At 44.9% G+C, this 20422-nt stretch overlaps 1 protein-coding gene across 3 annotated transcripts in view; it reads left to right on the plus strand.

Annotated features, from left to right (window-relative positions):
* The window catches only part of MTHFD1 (methylenetetrahydrofolate dehydrogenase, cyclohydrolase and formyltetrahydrofolate synthetase 1), a 135309-nt gene that overhangs the window by 63140 nt on the left and 51747 nt on the right, over nt 1–20422 (plus strand). For all 3 annotated transcript variants that reach the window (XM_053284303.1, XM_053284304.1, XM_053284305.1), the window contains 7 exons: nt 684–857; nt 2980–3116; nt 5676–5722; nt 6542–6649; nt 6761–6835; nt 9592–9694; nt 19290–19366. In XM_053284303.1, the coding sequence (XP_053140278.1) occupies nt 684–857; nt 2980–3116; nt 5676–5722; nt 6542–6649; nt 6761–6835; nt 9592–9694; nt 19290–19366 (721 nt within the window). The remainder of the gene's footprint in view (nt 1–683; nt 858–2979; nt 3117–5675; nt 5723–6541; nt 6650–6760; nt 6836–9591; nt 9695–19289; nt 19367–20422) is intronic.

Here is a 20422-nt window from a genome sequence, read left to right on the forward strand (position 1 = left end):
ATCTCAGACCTGGTCTACATATTCTGCGGAATAGTATAGAAGTGGAGATACCATTTTTGAATGCTCTCTTACATAAGAAACTCTCTGCAAGTACGAAAATAGCACAAGGAATGAGCTAGGTGAGAACGTTTCTAATCTTTCTCCTTGTAAGGAGATACTCAAAGGACCTTTGTGTTACAGAAATGCTGTTATATATATATTTTTTATAATTAGAGCTATTTATATTTGTATTGCTGTCATCCTTTTGTTGATCCTGCCCTACTTCAGGATGGAGGTGCATGAAACCATTCTAGAATACTCCCCCATGTTTAAAACAAAAACAAAAAAACCTCCTTGCAAGTTTAAAAACTGTTAAATCAGGGAGACAGATTCTAGTCCTGCCTCCTCCCTGTGATGCTAGTTGGCTACTTTCTGGGAGCCTCCTGTATAGCAGAGCATTCCAAAATGCAATGCTCCCACCTGTAGCCTGTAGTAGGACAGTCCACCACCTCAAGATGCTGTTGCTCCATCTGTAGGCCAGGCATTGCTCTCTCTGAGCTGAGAGTTACATTTTCCCCAGTGTTGAGTGTGCTCCTAGATGAAAGAACGGGCCTCCTTTGTCTGTCCATCGATAGAGCGTAATCTGTTTTTGCTAAGTAAAGCTGCCTTCTCCGCCGCTTTACCGCCGCTTTCTTTATTCCCAGTGACATTGAAGTTTCTTGGTCCTGCATCCCCAAACCCATTGGGCAGCTGGCCAGAGAGCTCGGCTTGCTTTCCGACGAGGTGGAGCTCTACGGTCACAGCAAGGCCAAGATAGTGCTGTCGACTCTGAAGCGCCTGAAAGACCAGCCGGATGGCAAATACGTTGTGGTAACAGGGTAGGTTTTCTGGGTAGTTTGCATGATCCTTTCCGGCAAGTAGTTTGCCTTCTTGCTTTAGCAATGGGGGACAGTCTGGTCCCCGAAGTAACTTGCCAGTAGTTGCATCTTCCTCTGGGTGTCTTTCTCGCCATTTCCCCGCTGGGACCAGAGGAGGGTGAAGAAAGCAAGGCATGTGATCATTGCCTTGCTCATTCATCTGTTGCTTCCAAATATTCTGGAAACAGTAAGGAGCAGTGTTGCCTCTAACAGGGATTCCCAGGTGTTGTCCACTACTACTCCCATAATCCCCAAGCAAAAGCCATTGCAACTGGGGATTCTGGGAGTTGTAGTCAACAACATCTGGGCATCCCTGTTAGAGGGAATGCTGGTAAGGAGGCAAATAAGATAAGGATAATTCTTCTTCTATTGCATATCACAATGGGGCAAACATGATCAAACTTGGGTCTCCAGATCTTGTTGTTGACTACAACTCCCATCATCCACAGCCACAAGGGTCTCTGCTTTTTAGGAGGAGTGCTGGTCTTGCAATAGTGAACATGAATTGTCCCTTCTGCTAAACAGGGTCTGCCCTGGTTTGCGTTTGGATTGGTGCCTACGTGTGAGCACTGTCTGCTATAATAATAATAATTATTATTATTTATTTATTCGATTTCTATACCGCCCTTCCAAAAATGGCTCAGGGAGGTTTATACAGAGAAATAATAAATAAATAAGATGGATCCCTGTCTCCAGAGGGCTCACAATCTAAAAGGAAACATAAGATATATACCAGCAACAGTCACGGTAGGTACTGTGCTAGGGGTGGATAGGGCAAGTTACTCTCCCCCTGCTAAATAAAGAGAATCACCACATTAAAAGGTGCCTCTTTACCCAGTTAGCAGGGGTCCTTTTAAGATACTACCTTTAAGGGAATGGGGCCGTAGCTCAGTGGGAGAGCATCTGCTTGCATGCAGAAGATTCCAGGTTCAATCCCTGGCAGCATCTCCAGGTAGGGCTGGGAGAGACTCCTGCCCGAAACCTTAGAGAGCCGCTGCCAGTTAGCCTAGATAATACTGAGCTAGCTGGACCAAGGGTCTGGCTTGGTAAGGCAGCTCCCTGTTTTCCTATGATGAGAGTTGTAGTCCCAACAGCATCTGGGGACCCAAGTTTTGAGAACATCTGCAATATGGAAGAGGTATAGGCACGAGGTTGGATGAAATATGGCTCCACAAAAACTGCACACGCTCTGTATGCAGACCACTTTAGAGTAACTACCTTGTTGCTCCTAGTAACTTTGAGAGGAGCAACTGAACTCGCTTAAGGCCATCGGACATGGATCATCCAGAATTTCCAGCCAGCTGTTGTGTGTGATTCCCACAATCCTCTCCCCTCCTTCGAATCCTCCAGCATGTCTAAGAGGACTTGGGAGAGAGGTGGAACTTATTTATGCTGGGTTATGGGGAAAGTAAGACACAGTGGAGGTTCCCATTGCATGGAAGGGAGTCCTACAGGGTCCTGCCTCCTGCAAAATGGCAGTGGAAATGGGACCTCCAGGGAGGGAATTGCTTAAGGATTGAGGAACACACTCCTCTGGTGAGCTGGCCACTGAATATGTGAGTCTTTGATCTAATGGAGTCTTGAAGTCTTTCTGTTTCATCCTGAGACCACATCTTTTATCAACTGGGAGGAGAGTTGGTCTTGTGTTAGCAAGCATGAATTGTCCCTTTTGCTAAGCAGGGTCTGCCCTGGTTTGCATTTAAATGAGAGGCTACATGTATGAGCACTGTAAAGATATTTCTCTTAGGGGATGGAGCCACTCTGGGAAGAGCATCTGAGGTTCCACGTTCCCTCCCTGGCATCTCCAAGATAGGGCTAAGAGAGACTCCTGTCTATAACCTTGAGAAGCTGCTGCCAGTCTGTGTAGACAGTACTGAACTAGATAGACCAATGGTCTGACTCGGTAGAAGGGAGCTTCCTATGTTCCTAACTGGATCCCACAGTACCTGCCACATCCCAAAATGTATGTTTATATTTTGGTGCGTGTTGGAAAACACTTTGTTCACAGCCTTGTAGCTTTTTCTTTAACAAAAAAACCTGCATCTGGATTCTTAAAACTGCTGTTTTGGTTTTTGTGTGAAAGTATAACTCCCACGCCTTTGGGGGAAGGAAAAAGCACCACAACAGTCGGGCTAGTTCAGGCCCTGGGGGCACACCTTGGTCGGAACGCTTTTGCCTGTGTGCGGCAGCCTTCGCAAGGACCCACGTTTGGAATTAAAGGTACGTAATGAGAATTGTGAGTCAATGTAGCATGGGTCATATTGAGGCTCTCCACATGAGCAGTGTGGAGAGCTGAGGAGGGTTCTGCGGGGAGAGCTGGCTTGATCCGCTCTCCAGACAATCCTGTGCCTAGCTCTGGGTGGCCAGATCAGCCGCCCACACAATTACCGGCTCCATCATGGAGGAGTTTTATTTATTATTTATTCGATTTCTATTCCGCCCTTCCAAAAATGGCTCAGGGTGGTTTACAGTTGTTGTTGTTGTTTTATTTTACATTTTATAGCCCGCTTTTCCTCCAAGGAGCCCAGAGCGGTGTACTACATAGTTAGGTTTCTCCTCACAACAACCCTGTGAAGTAGGTTAGGAGTTGGTAGGGGCGGCGGGGAATGGGGCCACTCGGCCCCTGGAAGTCCTAGCATGCCCCGCACAAGTGTGTGGGGCATTCTGGGGGGACCCCCGACACCGGAAGGCTTGTTGTAACCTCCCGGTCGGGGGTCTACTCCTCGCTGCAGCGAGGAGCTGCAGCACATGATCACCAAAACGGGGTTAGCGAAGCACTCGCTCCATGAACCTCACTTAATGGGGGTAGGGCAATTAGGCGGGCTAGCCACTGGGAGCTGCATAGCTCCCAGCGGTTCACACGGATGGAGGAAACCAGGCTAGGCTTCCTTATCCCGGTTTCCTCCGGGCGTGTAAATAGCCTCACCAGTGGCTTTGGTAGCAAGAGCAATGTGCCCTCGGGTCTAATTTAGATCACTGGCATTAATGCTTTCCCTAGGTTATACCATTTCAGGCAGGGTGCTCCCCCCTACAGGTGTTTAAATAAATCTTCCTGCCTTTGAAAGGCTAGCATGATAAGGGTAAGAATTCAGCCTCACATTCGCCTTGACATCCTGGTTTTTTTTTTATGTGGGGGAACGGTTTTGTGGGGTATGTGTCTTCCACACGTGTAATCCCCCCCCCCCACACACACACAACCTCAGATGGTGCAGTCCAGGAAAAGCTTTGCTTTTATTATTCTCCTGATTGCACTAACTGGCCCTTAGAAAAACACAGTCGGATGGGACTTCCTTTTGTCTTCTGCTGCTTTTCTGCATAATTAGGTGGGACAGTTACTAGCAAGTGAGAAGCACTGGCTGCCATTAGGAGATGGAAATGGAGGGGGATTCTCCCTGAACTGATGAGAGATGGCACATTAGTCAACATTATGCAAACACCTGGTTCCTGAGTGACAGGCTGCTGCATACAAACTGTCTCTTGTTCAGGAGCTTAGTGCAAAAGGACATTATTTCCGTTCCATCTACCAGCTGCATATCTCAGGTGAAAGTTGTGTGAGCACTTTGCAAGTTACCCAGAGGTAACACACTTGCACAACTAAAAATGGAGCAGGTAAAACTTGCTGACACCAGTGGGAATACTTATGAGTAAACTTGTCTAACTATAGGGTAAAAGACTATCGAATCCGTAAACATATATTCCCAAAGATAATGTCATAAGTGATGGAATCTGTTCAGCCTATGCAACAAAGGTTCTTTGGACAGATAGATGAATATCCCAAATATGATGAGGTGGTGTTTTTTAACCATAGAGATGCAGTTGTACAAATGTACTTACATGTAGTCCGACTGATTTCAGTAAGTCTCTCTCGCAACCCAAATCAGGGCTGCACAACTCAAATGCCCTGGTGAGCCAGAACCATCCACAAGTTGGCATTCAGGGGCCAAGGCACATTACATTAAAATTAAAAATATTATTAGTTACTTGTGGATCTATTTCCCCTGTCAATGGACCCATAGTTTCAACCAAGGATAGTGGCCAGAGAATAGGTCCTGTCCCTGCTCAGTCAGTGGGACCCCTAGAGTGCATGCACAGGATGGCACTATAAGGCAGTTTCCAGCTCCTGTGTTGCTGCAGCACTGTAAGATATTCTCCTCGGGGGATGGAACTGCTCTGGGAAGAGTGTCTGGGTTCCAGGTTCCCTCTCTGGCATCTCCAAGATCGGGCTGAGAGAGATTCCTGCCTGCAGCCTTGGAGAAGCCACTGCCAGTCTGTTTAGACAATACTGAACCAAATAGACCAATGGTCTGACTCAGTATATGGCAGCTTCCTATGAGTTCATCCACATCCATCATTATAGGCTTAAAGACCTGGTGTAAGATGAGGGAACATTTTGACAAATACATAATTTACTTTCATCACTGGCAACAGGATTTTTGTTTGTAATACCAGGAGATTTTTGGTAAGCCCTAGTTCACATACTGTAAGAACAGCCCTGCTTGATCAGGCCCAAGGCCTCTCTAGTCCAGCATCCTGTTTCACTCAGTGGCCCACCAGATAACCCTGGGAAGCGCACAGGCAATTGCTGAGGGCATGCCCCTCTCCTGACGTTGTTCCCCTGCAACTGGTTTGATCTTGGTCCTTGCAAAAGAGGGCTGATTTCATTCAATCTTGGATTGAGCAAGGTATGTATACATGCATACCATCTTTCAATCAAAAATGCTCAAGGTATTGATATTCATAATCTCATGCATGATATTTGCATGTTCTCTATTCTTACAGGTGGTGCTGCTGGAGGTGGCTATTCTCAGGTTATTCCTATGGAGGAGGTAATTTTAAGCTTCATGATCCATGTGAAGAACTTCGGGCGGGTTTGCAGGGAGAGAAGGGTCAGCCCGACCCTCCCTGCAGACGATCTCTTACCGTTCCCTGGGTGGGCATATTGCTCGCCCAGACAAGCTGCCGCTCTCCTGTGGGCTGCCTGTGGCTTGCCCGGCAGCTTCGTGGGTCGGGCGCAGGGAAGCGCTGCTATGTGACGCCCCACCCCTGGAGCCCCAATAATGCAGCTTGTGAGTGCGCAGTGCATTACGGGGAGCCCTCTTCCCTCCCCAAGTGTGTTTGCCGCGGCTGCAAGCAGCCCTAGCAGACACACGATCATTTAGCTCGGTTTTGGGGCGTGTGTTGAACTATAACTCCCATCATCCCCAGTCACAATGGTCTTCAGCCATTGTGGCTGGGGATGATGGAACTTTTAGCCCAACTTCTGGGGACCCAAGTTGAAGAACCCCTGAGTTAGACCATTGCATGGGAGAAAGATGCTGGATTTGGGGCTTCCTGTCAGGTCCAGAAAAACTATCAGTGGGTGAGAGAGGCTTTCTGGGCTGTTATCTACTTTTCCTAACTTCAGGAAGTTTTGCAGCATGACATCAGTGTGGGGGAGAGCTTTTGCTTTCTCCATGAGACAAGCGGCTTGTCTCTGGCACATCAGAGAGCAATCTTCCATCTCGCCTCCAGAAATGTTGCTATTAATATTTCTCTCCCCATCTCATTGTCATGGGACTTAATGAGATTTAGAAAAGGGTTAGGGATAATTGTTGGGATGTGTGCCCCCACCCCCCTTACACACATATCTTTCTTTTCCTCTGTAGTTTAATCTCCATCTTACCGGTGATATCCATGCTATCACTGCAGCCAATAACTTGGTGGCTGCTGCTGTTGACGCCCGCCTTTTCCATGAGGCAACTCAATCTGATCAGGTAGCATGATGCAATTGATCCTTTTCATGTGGTGTGTTTTCTGCATGGTCAATTTAGCCAAGACTTATTGGGTGCCCTGAAGCTGCTAATTATGTGTCTCTTCACTTTAAGGCTCTCTATTCTCGCCTGGTCCCTTCCATTAATGGCACTAGAAAGTTCTCCGATATCCAGATACAGAGACTGCAGGTGAGTTGACCACTTCCCACCTTCTCTGTTATGTTCTGAGGACTATAATTAGGGATATGTCCACACCACATGTGAACAATCGTATAATTTGGGTTTTTTATTTATGATTTTGATTAAATTAACATATTCCAATGAATTAAATGTCAGAAATGTACTGCTGGATAAATGCCAACAAAGGGCCAAACCAAAATAAATATGTACTGGGCGGGGGAGAGAGAATGAATGCAAAGAGTTGGTCTATCGGTCCTAATACAGAGAAACCTCACTATTCGCGGACACACCATCCATGCTTTTGCTTATCTGTAGCCAGCTAATGGACCACCCGACCTTGGTATACTCAGGGGAAAAACCAAAAGGAGAGGGTGGGGTTAAATTCACATATCCATGGGTCTGAGGTGATCAGAAATGACCTCAGAGATCATTCCTGGCCGCCATTTTGAGTTTGGGAGCCATTTGGAGGCTCATTGGAAAAAAACACACACACACCCCAGCAACTCGTGGGAGACATCCTGGAACTCCAGAAGGCCCGTGGAGCACAGTAGGGCACTTTATTGGGCCTGTTTTCACATTTGGGGTGCAATTTCTGGCTCTCTCTTTTTTTTTTAACTGGAAGACTAACGCCCCAATTTCTATTAACTTTATAGCCCCATTATCTGTGGTTTCGCTATCTGCTCCCCCTCCCCGTGGAACAGAACCTGCTCAGAGAATGGGGTTCTCCTGTAGCTCAAATTTATTTATTTATTTAACACATTTGTATACCACCCAAAACCCAAGTATCTGGGCGGTTTACAGCAAAACAATAAAAACAACAAATAAAAAGGTTAAAACATTACAACAATTTAAAATTTAAAATGTTAAAACTATTTAAAACACATTTTAAACAATATCTAATTAAAAGCCTAGGTCAACAAATGTGTCTTGACTGACTTTTTAAAAGTTGTAAGAGATGGGGAAGCTCTTATTTCAGCAGGAAGTGTGTTCCAAAGCCTCGGGGCAGCAACGGAGAAGGCCCATCTCTGAGTAGCCGCCAGACGAGCTGGTGGCAACTGCAGACGAACCTCTCCAGATGATCTCAGTGGGCGGTGTGGTTCACAGCAAAGAAAATGTTCTCTTAAATAACCAGGGCCCAAGCTGTTTAGAGCTTTATAGGTTACTAGCCAGGCCAGGCGCAGAGCATCTGTGTCTCTGACGCCTGCCAGGCCTGCTTCTCCCCCCCCCCCCCCAGCCTGCAGTTCCTGGCCGGCTTTTAAACCGGCCTGGCCCCTCCTGCCGCCACCTCCTCACCCTGGCGGTGTGGCCGGGACTGCTGCTACTGCCTCCTCACCCCGGTGGCGTAGCCAGGCCAGGCCCGCCACCACCGCCTCCATTATTTCTCCGCGTCCCATCGCTAGTCTCGCGAGACCTGCCACTCATGGGATTAGCAATGGGTACGCCTAGGTGAAATAATTATAGGATATAACCAGCACCTTGTATTTTGCCCAGAAACTTATCAGCAACCAGTGTAGATCTTTTAAGATAGGAGTGATATGGTCTCTCTGAGATGACCCAGAGACCAACCTGGCTGCCGCATTCTGGACTACCTGCAGTTTCCGGACTACATACAAAGGCAGCCCCACGTAGAGCGCATTGCAGTAGTCAAGTCTGGAGGTGACCAACAGATGTACTACCATTCTGAGGTCATTTATCTCAAGAAACAGACACAGCTGGCATATCTGCCGAAGCTGATAAAAGGCATCTCTGGCCACTGCCTCAACGTGGGACACCAGGAAGAGGTTTGCCTCCAGGAGCACCCCTAGATGCGTACCTGTTCCTTCTGGGGAAGTGTGACCCCATCCAGAACTGGCAGATCAAAAACATCTCCCGAGTTCCGACCCCGCACAATAAATAACTCTGTCTTATTTGGATTCAGCCTCAGCTTGTTCTCTCTCATCCAGCCCATCACTACCTCCAGGCAGGCATTTAGAGAGGTTATGCCTTCTCCTGATGATGCTGACATGATTAGATTAGATTAATCTAATGATTAGATCCGTGATTAATCAATATGATTAGATCCATGGAACATTGTGTCTTACTATATATTGGCAGAACAAACCATCTCCAATTTTCCATAAATTTATTACACTTCTGTGCTTCTCACTATGGCAGTCGACTTTGCCATTACAACAAAGTGATGCAATTTATCTTCCTGCTTATTAACATTTGAAACGATGCTTAACTTCTAGTATTTTGATACTAGTAGTAGTGTTTTGCGAAGCTCATCCTGGCAACAGCAAGCATATAGCCAATTAACAGTATATATACCTTAGGTAACTTTTTCATAGAAGATAATAAAAGATAGGATCTAAACCAATTCTGTTTGCATTGCAAAATGTGTTCCACTCTTCTCTTAATCTGAGTCCAGTCCATTGTGACATAATCACATAGCCACCAAATATGAAAAAAGCTGCCAAACCCCTGTTTCTATTTCCAAAATTTATTATTTTAGGTTCTGTTAATATTGTACAGTATTTCAGGGGGAATACACTAATGTGTCATTATCTTAATTCAATTCCCCTGTATGTTCAAACACATACAATTTTGAAGCTGGTTCAATACGCAAAAAATCCCTAGTACTGAACCGGAGCAGTTGATAAAACCAGCATGACTTGAGACAAGTTAATACAATCTCTTTATTCTAGAAAGTACAGGCACAAAATGAAATGACTTCAAGACTAATTTTCTTTTTCTTCTTCCTCTTCTCTCCCTTCTCTTTCCAGAGATTGCATATTAAGAAAACTGACCCCAAGGCTTTGACAGATGATGAAATAAACAAATTCGTGAGATTGGATATTGATCCAGACAGCATAACGTGGCCAAGAGGTATCAGAACAAAAATAACCAGCAGTAAAGGACATGGAAAAATGTTCAGATGGGTGGGAATTCAAAGGGGTTTGGTGAGTGAGTGAGTCTGAGGATGGATTAAGGTTTAAACAGGCATTTAATAGGATGGCTTCCTGAGCTTCCTGTCTCCCCCACCCCCAACACACACACACACACACACACACACACACACACACACACACACACACATTGAGGCCACAATCAGGATCGGCTAAAACCCAATTGTCTGAGAACTGTAGAAGGTTTTGGCTACTGCATTCATGGCAAGGAACCATCTCTCAAGCAGAAGAACAGAGTATGCTACCTTATACCAAGTCAGACTACTGGTCCATCAAGCTCAGTATTGTCTATACACCAGCTCCTCCAGGGTTGCAGCTGCTTTTTCACATTAATCTGCCCATGAATGGGGGACAACTATCCCCTTGCTGCTGCCCCCCATCGCCAATGCCTGTGGTTTCAAGTATGTTTTTGCTCCACCTACTGTGGATACCAGAGGTATCCGTACTAGAGTTTCTCCTACTTGCAAGAATCTCTAGTACAGGAAGATGAAGTTAGATCAACACTCCGGTCATTACCAAGTCGAAAGGCTACAGGAATTGATGGAATAGCTACAGAAGTATGGCAGGCAACAGAAGAAGAATCAGTCAAGGCTCTAACCAAACTATGCCAGCAAATTTGGAGAACGACACAGTGGCCAACAGATTGGAAGAGGTCAGCCTACATACCCATACCAAAGAAAGGAGACTAAACAGATTGCGCAAACCATCACACAATATCATATGCTAACAAAAGAGTGCTTAGGATCATCTAATGCAGATTAGAGCCCTATGTGGAAAAGGAAATGCCGGATGTTCAAGTTGGTTTCAGAAAAGGCTGAGGAACAAGAGACATCATTGCCGATGCACGCTGGATAATTGAGAAAGCCAAAGAATACAAAAAAAAGTCCATATGTGCTTTATTGACTACAGAAAAGCCTTTGCTTGCATCAGCCATGTCAAGTTGTGGAATGTCCTTAGGAAAATGGGTGTCCCAGAACATCTCATTGTTCTCATGAGAAACCTATACACAGGACAGGAAGCCACAGTCCAGACGGAACATGGTGAAACAGACTGGTTCCAGATCGGCAAAAGAGTAAGACAAAGCTGTTTACTTTCTCCTTCTTTATTCAGTTTATCTGAGAGAAGCTGGATTGGAAGAAGATGAGCATGGTTTTAAAGTTGGAGGGAAAAACATCAATAACCTGTGCTACGTTGATAACACCACTCTGATAGCTGAGACTGCGGATGATCTGCAAGCTCTAGTAATGAAAGTCAAGGAGCACAGTGAGAAAATGGGACTACGACTAAATGTCAAGAAGACTAAACTAATGACAACGGGTACAGCAACCAGCCTCAGAATTGATAATAAATTCATTGAAGAGGTGGATATCTTTTGCCTTTTAGGATCGACCGTCAACAATAAAGGATCCAGCAGTCAAGGAATACGCCACAGACTAGCACTTGGTAGGGTTGCAATGAAGGTCTTGGAAAGGATATTTAGATGCCGTGACGTGTCTATACCTAAAAAGATTAGAATCGTTTGGACAATGATTTTCCCCGTGACACTCTATGGATGCAAAAGCTGGACTTTGAAGAAGCACGATAGAAAAAGCATTGATGGTTTTGAACTTTGGTGCTGGAGAAGACTGTTGAGGATATCATGGACAACCAGGGAAACAAACAAATGGATCATAGAACAAATCAATCCAGAATTTTCACTCGAGGCACAAATGACCAGGCTCAAACTATCATACTTCGGACACATTATGTGAAAACCCAGCTCATAAAGCTGGGAAAAGTGGAAGGAAAGAGAAGAAGACAACCAGCAGCAAGGTGGATGGACTCAATTACAACAGCAATGAATGCACCACTGAGAGACCTTAAAGGCCAAGACGAAGAAGGATCCTCCTGGAGAGATTCTACCTGTGTGGTCGCTAAAAGTCAACACCAACTTGATGGCACTTAATTAATCTATCACTTTGGATAGGAAGTTCTGCCTCTTGTACAATATTGAGAAGACTGGCAGTGTGTGGGCCGAGCTTCCTCCTGATGGTGGGCTGAAATGGAGCAAACTTCAGGGTGTTGAAAGTGTATCGAAAACAGGCACTTTCTCCACAACAAGTTGCCACTTCTCACTTGAGTGATGGGGCAAAATCCTCACAGGGTGAGCATGAGCATTTGTTCAAACTTTGCTGTCTATTATTCTTACCAAAATAACTCATTATGCAAAAAGGATGTCAAAAAGTCAGCTTGCAAGGATTTGGCCATATCACAAAATTAATGTTGAGAATCTGTCAGGAATTGGAGCAGTGGACACCTGTGGCTTTAAATCTAAATATTCATATATTTTGACATGATTCTGCTGTAGGTTAATTAGTGCAAAACTGCATTAAGCTTCTGTCAGCTGAGTGGGAGTAAGCCAGGTTTCTTCCCCAGTCTTTCTTCTGTATATAATAAGGGAGCAAGAGTAGAACATCCCTCCCTTCTCATTCAATGTTGTGCACCTGTCCCATGTCCAAAATTATTGGATGTCCTGGAGGAATTGATGTAACATTTGGAGGGAGAGAGTGTCTGTGTTTGTGTGTTCCCATTTAAAAGCCAGATTGTGTGGTTAATTCCCATATTTTTGCTGTGGCAAATGAAAATGTGGAACCTTGGGTATGCATTCTTCATTGCAATATTTCTTTTTGCCTTCTCATTTTAACTCCTTTCTCTGAAAAACTATACAGGAGTTCAGTGTTCCCTCTTAAGACATGTGCATGCGGACACATGTTTTTTGATGTGAGCTCAGTTAATTTTAGATCCCACTCAGGTTGAATCAGGAAGGCCCCACTCTGAATGCACGTGCGTGCACACTGCCTTGATACTGCTGCCCAGAACAAAACTCAATTCTGCACACAGATGAATAAAAATTAGAGGAAACGCTGCAGGAGTTGCATTTATGGCTTTTTCAGTCTTAAGGTAGAGGTAGCTGTGAGCTAGTGCAAGTTTGCCTCCTCCAACCCTTTCCCCTGCTTTTACCTTGCAGTGGCTAGGCCTCAGTAATTCCAAAGCTGTACATCCTGTGAGAGAATAATTAAAGGCTCTCAAAGTACCCCCACTGTAGTCAGGGACTACAAATTAATTGTGCACGGTCCCCTTCAAGGCAAACATTTGAAAGTTTGAAGCTGCCTCCTACTGAGTCAGCCTTTGGCCAGTCTAGTTCAGCATTGTCTACACTGCCTGGCAGCAGCTCTCCAGAGAGGGGTTTCCCCCAGCCCTACCTAGAAAGGTCCCTTGGAACCTTTTGCATTCAAGGCATCTGCTGCAGGACTTGGTTAGGATCCCTGCCAGGGATCTGTATATAACCTTGTAAGTAAGTGGCCAACACCTGTGTGGAGCCTTAATTTGATTGTCAAGTTTCAGCAGATAGCACACCTTGCACAGAGAAGGCTGCTTGCAGCATCTTTCTGTGATTCAATACTGTGACCTGGCCTACTGCCCAGTCAGGCTCCACCAGTGGCTGGCACTTTTTCATTGCTGTTTTCAGGTGTGGTCTGATCAGTCCCATCCTGTACAGCTGAACTGCCTGCCCTTTGAGGAGGAAACTCTTCTGTCTCTGCAGAAGTTACCATTCTGGGCTTGCCTCTTTCCATCAGGAACATCCCCACCCCCCCACTCCGCCCAGCCTTCTGTAGTTCTTGCAAAGCACTTCAATTTGAACCTGTTCATCTTGGTAGTTGCATACAATCTGTTTTGCAAGCAGGAGGTCCCAGCTTCAATCTCTCTCCAGGCAGAGATGGAAAAGACCCTTCCTGAAACTCTAGGGCAGGCTTCCCCAACCTGCGGCCCTCCAGATGTCGCTGAACTACAATTCCCATCGCCCCCAGCCACAATAGGTTGTAGCTGGGGGTGATGGGAATTGTAGTTCAGCATCATCTGGAGTGTCACAGGTTGGGGAAGCCTGCCCTAGAGAGCTAGTGCCAGTCTGCTTCTGCTACTAAAGTAAAATGTGCCATCGAGTTGGTGTTGACTCCTGGCGACCACAGTGCCCTGTGGTTGTCTAGGGGTTTACCATTGACATCTCCCGTGCAAGATGATAATTATGCCTTTCAGCACCTTCCTATATTGCTGCTGCCCGATATAGGTGTTTCCCATAGTCTGGAAAACATACCAGCAGGGATTCGAACCGGCAACCTCTGGCTTGCTAGTCAAGTCATTTCCCCGCTGCGCCATTAGGTGGCTGCTGCTGTTACTATGAATAGCTATATACCACTTATCAACAAAAATTCTCAAAGCAGTTTGCATAGAAAAATGAATAATGAATAAGATGGCTCTGTGATTGCAGTTAATACTATGCTGGATGTACTAGTGGTCTGGCTTGGTGTAGGATTTATTATACCAAGTATAAAAAAAAATCTGAATTGTCATTAATCTCATAGAAACACAGGAAACTGCCTTATACAGAGTCAGACCATTGGTCCCTCTAGCTCTATATTATCTACCCAGATTGGCAGCGGCTTCTCCAAGGCTGCAGGCAGGAGTCTCCCTCAGCCCTATCTTGGACTGAACTTGGAACCCAGATCCCCCGAGGGGAATATCTTAGTGCTCATACTTCTAGTCTCCTATTCATATGCAACCAGGGTGGACCCTGCTTAGCAAAGAGAACAAATCATGCTTGCTGCCACAAGACCAGCTCTCCTAGGAAGAGTTGCTGAAGAGAGGGACACACACACACCCCGGATGTCATTGGATCACAACACCCGTCATCCCCAGCCACAATGGCCAAATGGGCGTTTAGTCCAACATCATCTGAGAGCCCAAGTTTGGGAACCCTTTCATTAAACTGATCGATACAAAAGCAAGTAGTAGGTAAATTCTAAAGTTGTAAGAAAGGAGGTCAGCCCTTGCAATACAAGCACCAAAAGGCACAGAACTTGCAGTCTGAGGAAACTGCACCTCATAATTGGGCTGTTAATCAGCAACTTGCTGAGAATGATGGGTCGCTCTTTTCACACATGTCCGCAGTCTTGTCTCTTGCAGGTTGATTGGCTTACTGACAAATCAAAATGAGGTCTTTTTTCTTTCCTCCCCACCCTGTCCTCTTTGGTTTCCCTTCTGGAAAGTTTTGCATATCCTATATAATAAAAGGCTAAAGCATGATCCCGTGCGCCCGTGTCTTTTTGGGCCGTTCTGAGCATGCGCAGAGCGCATGCTCAGATCGGCCCAAAAAGATACAGCCGCCCAGACACGGACGGCCATTTTCTTTTCATTACTGTGAAGAACGACTAAAAGGGCTAAAATGCCCCATTAAAATGCCCCCGCGGCTGTCGCCGCCAACCGTCCACCCTCCCTCCAAGCTTTACACCCCCACCCCAACGTTCAAGGGCCAAAACGGCCCTTAAAAATGCCCGTGCGGCTATCGCCACCAACCGCCCACCCTCCCTCCCTCCCAGCTGCCGAAACCTGCTTTCCCCACTCACAACTCTCCTCCCTGGGAGCACGTCCTTAAATCGCTTGCATAGCCAACGCACAGAAGGAGAGAGGAGCTCGCTTGCAGAGCTCCTCACTCCTTAAAGCCTCTTCCCGTACTGCTGCTTTGGCCGAAAAGGACGCCTAGGTGTCCTTTTCGGCCAAAGCAGCAGTACGGGAAGAGGCTTTAAGGAGTGAGGAGCTCTGCAAGCGAGCTCCTCTCTCCTTCTGTGCATTGGCTATGCAAGCGATTTAAGGATGTGCACCCAGGGAGGAGAGGTCTCGGCAGCTGGGAGGGCGGGTGGTAGTTCAGCAGCGGAAGCCCCGGGGGAATCAAGGCGGAGAGCAGTCAGTGGGATGAAGACGCCACGCTTGGTCGCTGTTTAAATCACCCCACTGCGTCTGTTTTTAAATCTTTCCATGGTGCTGTGTCCGTGTCTCTTGCAGGTGCTAATTTTTCTTCATTTTAATACACAAACATTTCTCTACAACTCTTCTAGTGCCCGTTAATGTAACGGGCTTAATGATACTAGTATATTTATAATTTTCTGCCCAATGAGATGCAAAATCAGAGGTCTAGCTCTTGGCACACTAACAAGGGTCAGTTTATTTTATACTGTGAGCAATATTCTGTGAAAGCATTAATTTTAACCAGCAACTCATGGGCTTATCTATCTATCTATCTATCTATTTGATGTCAGATTTTACCAGGCATAGCAGGTGAAACTCTTTTTCAGAGATAGTTCTGATTTATGGCTTGTGGACCTAGGGACCCCTCGTCTTTAATCTGGAACACACAAGGTTTTTAGGGCAACATCAGTCATAGCTAATATTCAGTTGTACATTCCATGAACTTTGATTTGTCTTCCACACACCCCTTTGGACCCCCTTGTTGAAGTGCTTTGTGATCAGGGTTGTGCATAATCTGTTCTTAAAAAAAAAAAATCCAAATGCTTTGCCATGAAAAGCTTAGCCCTGCAATCTAATAAAATATAGTCAACAGACACACTTGCCAGATTTATTTCTTGCTTGCCATGAGAGAGAAGGGAGGAAGTTCTTTCCAGGGAAATCAAGTCCTTCCTCATGGCAACTGGAAATCCACCTCATTCTTTCTTTCTTGCCCCTCTTCCCCTTGTTTTGAGATCACCTTGATTGCTCATGCAATTTTCAGTCCCACCCTCTTAGTCTTAAGGACTAGAAGCTTGCTTTTTTCTAAAAAGGAAGACAAGCTGAGGTTCTCAGTTTAAGTTGTGAATAGTTGCAATATGGGTAGTGTAGAACATTACTTAAGGAACTCAAAGTAATATATAGAATTCCTCCACCTGTCTCTCTTTTTTTTAAATCTGCACAACAGCCCTCTGAGTTAGGGTAGGTAGTGAGAAAATGATTGGCCCAAAGTCACCCAGTAAGCTTCATGTTTTAGAGTGGATTAACTCAACAAGTTCAAGACAAAAACATTATACCAAAGTAACTAAACAACTTACATCAGGGATGTGCATGGAACACTATTTGTGTTCCATTCTGGGTTCGGATCAAAACACAAATGCCCGGAGCATTCTGTCAGAACAACCATTCTAGCTGACTGTGCTGACAGAATGAGCTCGGAACATTCAAAATGTTCCAAGTGCCATTTTGGACTCGAAAATGGCACTTTTCTGACCTCTGTGTATGCGTGGCAGCCATTTTTGTCGTGGTGCTGACAAATGGCTGCTGCCTATGTGCAGAGGCCAGAAGAGCACTATTTTGGAATCCAAAATGGCACTCAGAACACTCGGGACGGAACAGAGTCCAAAATTGCGCTCGGAATGGGGTCATTCTGTTCCGGGCTCAGAACAGGCCCTTCATTTGAAGGGCTTTCTGTTCTGAGCCTGGAACACTCAGAACAGCCCGTTTCGAGTTGAGTTCGGAACGTTCTGCACATCCCTAACTTACATATATACAGTTTATTATCAATGTAGCAGCTGCATTATTGCAAGCCAATATCCAAAAGAATATGCATTCCAATTTAATATTTTAAGCATAAAATATATTTGTAGACAATTGTAAAACAAAAGTTAGTAACATCCTTCAGAAAAGAGTCTTGAAAATATTTTAGTCTTCCTCAGAGGGATGGTTCACTGTCCCCATAGTTTTCCAGTTCAAAATATCAGAAGCAGGCTTTACATCTTCCAAAAGGGGTACAGCAAATGTGCTGTTAAAAATAACCCCTCAAATACTTTTAAAATTCAGAATTCAAATACTACTTACTGGCTTACTGACAAAATGAGAGCCCAAAATGCAAATCCCTGCTTAGTAACACACTAGTCTCCTTCCAGTCTTTTCAGCCTGCATTTGAATTGTATTTTAAAATAGCACAGATTTTTGTGCTATTAAAAATTCACTATTAAAATAACAGGTAATTTTAATAGCAAGTTCTTGTGCTATTAAAATAATCTTTTTGAGGGGTTATTTTAATAGCACGCTTTCTGTACCCCATTTGGAAGATTTCAAGCCTGCTTCTGAGGTTTTGAACTGGAAAACTATGGCTGACATCCTGATTACTGCAGCATCCACACAGCAAAAGGATGCTCGCTCCAAGTAGAAGTGTCTTTGCTTTGGAAACAGAGTTGCTTGCACATGGGGGGACTTCACTGTTCTCCCCTTCCCCTGGAAGCACTCTTTGCAACCTGGAAATATGTCCCTGAGGGTCTCATAACCCTCAGGGGCATATTTTCGGGTGGCACAGAGCAGTTCTTGGGGAAGAGGAGTTTGACAAAAATCACTTTCTTGCCATGTGAGGACCCGTGTTTCTGAAGCATGCTACTGCAGCTGAGTGTCCTTTTGCTGCATGAGTGTGTGCACTATGCCACCGAAGAAGACCTAGTGATGGTCAATACATTTTCAAGTCTCCTGTTCTTGAGGATTTTACTGTTTTTCATATATCTTTTGTTCTACAATTGTCTATATATGCATTTATGCTTACCATTCTAAATTCCAATGCATGTTCTTGGATTTCGTATTTGTATTAGTCTCCAACTCAAGTCCAGTCCAGCACCTTAGCCACTACACCGCTCTGGTTCTCATACCTGGAGCTGTGGTTTGCTCCATATCAGGGCTGCTCAACTTTGACCCTCCTGCAGATGTTGGCCTACAACTCCTATAAAGGTTAAGTGTACCATCAAGTCGATTTTGTCTCCTGGCAGCCACAGAGCCCTATGGTTTTCTTTGGTAGAATACAAGAGGGGCTTACTATTGCCTCCTCCTGCGCAGTATGAGATGTTGCCTTTCAGCATCTTCCTATATCGCTGCTGCCCCATATAGGTGTTTCCCATAGTCTGGGAAATATACCAGCAGGGATTTGAACCGACAACCTTCTGCGTGTTAGGCATTTCCCCGCTGCGCCACTTAAGGTGGCACAACTCCTATAGTCCCTGACTATTGGCCACTGTGGTTGGTGATTATGGGATTTGTAGTCCAAAAACAGCTGGGGGGCCAAAGATGAGCAGGCCTGCTCTATATACTGCTTTACTTTTTCATTTCAGACAACTTGAGCTAATTAGCTGTCACCCGTCATTCTTTAAAGCCACATGTATCTTAAAGCATAATTGATTTGTTCTTTTTGTGGCATTTTGCATGCTGCAGCCAATTTTTAATCTACTTTCCAGTAGGCTTATGAGAACACCCAGCGGTGTGTGTGTGTGTGTGTGTGTGTGTGTGTGTGTGTGTGTGTGTGTCCGTCCCTATCAACTTCATAATGCCTGAGCCAAATTTGGTACAGTTGTAGGGACACCTCATACACATGATTTGTGATAATGTCATCTACCCGTTCAAGATGGCAGATACATGAACGTTTGAGGTGCAAGTGGGCTAACTTGTGAACTACCTAACTGATTTGGACCAAATTTTGTCCAATTGTAGGGATAGTGAAAGAAAAGTAGGCAGATTAGATCTTACTAGAACAACCTGTGTTCCTAGTGACCCTCCTCAGTGTTGTGAGTGAATGCTGAGGCATAAAATGCTTACAGTAGACATGTATACAGTTCCAAACCTGTTTTAACTTTTCTGATATTCTCTCCCTCCATCTCTGTCCTCTTTCCCTTGCACAGTCCTGGACACAAATGACAGGTTTCTGCGCAAGATCACAATTGGCCAGTCCCTGACAGAGAAGGGCTTCTCGCGTATGGTAAGTGTCCTCTTTTTGTTTTCCTTTGGGGCTCTTTGTCCTTCTGAAAAAGCAGGCAGGTCTTTGAACAGTAGCAATCTACTTCCTTAGCAAGTGGTGTCATTCTTGAGATAAGCTGTGTGTTTGCGGGGGGGCAGGGGGTGGGGGGGATTGTGTGCCAGAGTCCGGGAGCAGGCTCCACAAAACTGGAAGGCGCCCAATGCGGGTGGTGGTGACATATGACTTTTTTGATGATGATGATAATATAATAATGATGATGATAATGATACACTGGAACATCTGCAAAAAATACAAGCTTCCCTTTGCCAAAAATTGGTGGGACCATAAAATTGAAAAAGTTGTTGAAAATGAAGATGCAAAAATATTATGGGACTTCCGACTACAAAAAGACAAACATCTGCCACACAATACACCAGATATAACTGTAGTCGAGAAGAAAGAAAAACAAGTTAAAATAATTGACATAGCAATACCAGGGGATAGCAGAATAGAAGAAAAAGAAATAGAAAAAATCACAAAATACAAGATCTACAAATTGAAATTGAAAGGTTGTGGCAGAAAAAGGACCAAAATAATCCCAGTGGTAATTGGCTCCCTAGATGCAATTCCAAAAGACTTTGAAGAGCACCTCAACACCATAGAGGCCACAGAAATCACCATCAGCCAATTACAAAAAGCAGCTTTACTGGGAACAGCCTATATTCTGCGACGATATCTGTGACAAAAGCAACAACATTGACAATAAAATTCAGCCATCCCAGGCTGAGTCCTTGGGAAGGACTCGATGTCTGGATAAAACAAACCAGTCAATAACACCTGTCTGACTGTGTAAACAGCAGCAATATAATAATTAATAATAATAATAATTAATAATAATTAATAATAAAAATCACAAAAACAGTAGGAATAGAACTACCCAATGGAAGCAACATCAAGAACCTGGAAGAGAAAGAACATTACAAATACTTGGGCATTCTCCTGGCTGATAACATTGCACACACTGAAGTTAAAAGAAAAATTGGAAGTGAATACATCCGGAGAGTTAGAAAAATCCTC

The sequence above is a fragment of the Hemicordylus capensis genome, chromosome 1 (genome assembly GCF_027244095.1).
Source record: "Hemicordylus capensis ecotype Gifberg chromosome 1, rHemCap1.1.pri, whole genome shotgun sequence".
Lineage (NCBI taxonomy): Eukaryota > Metazoa > Chordata > Lepidosauria > Squamata > Cordylidae > Hemicordylus > Hemicordylus capensis.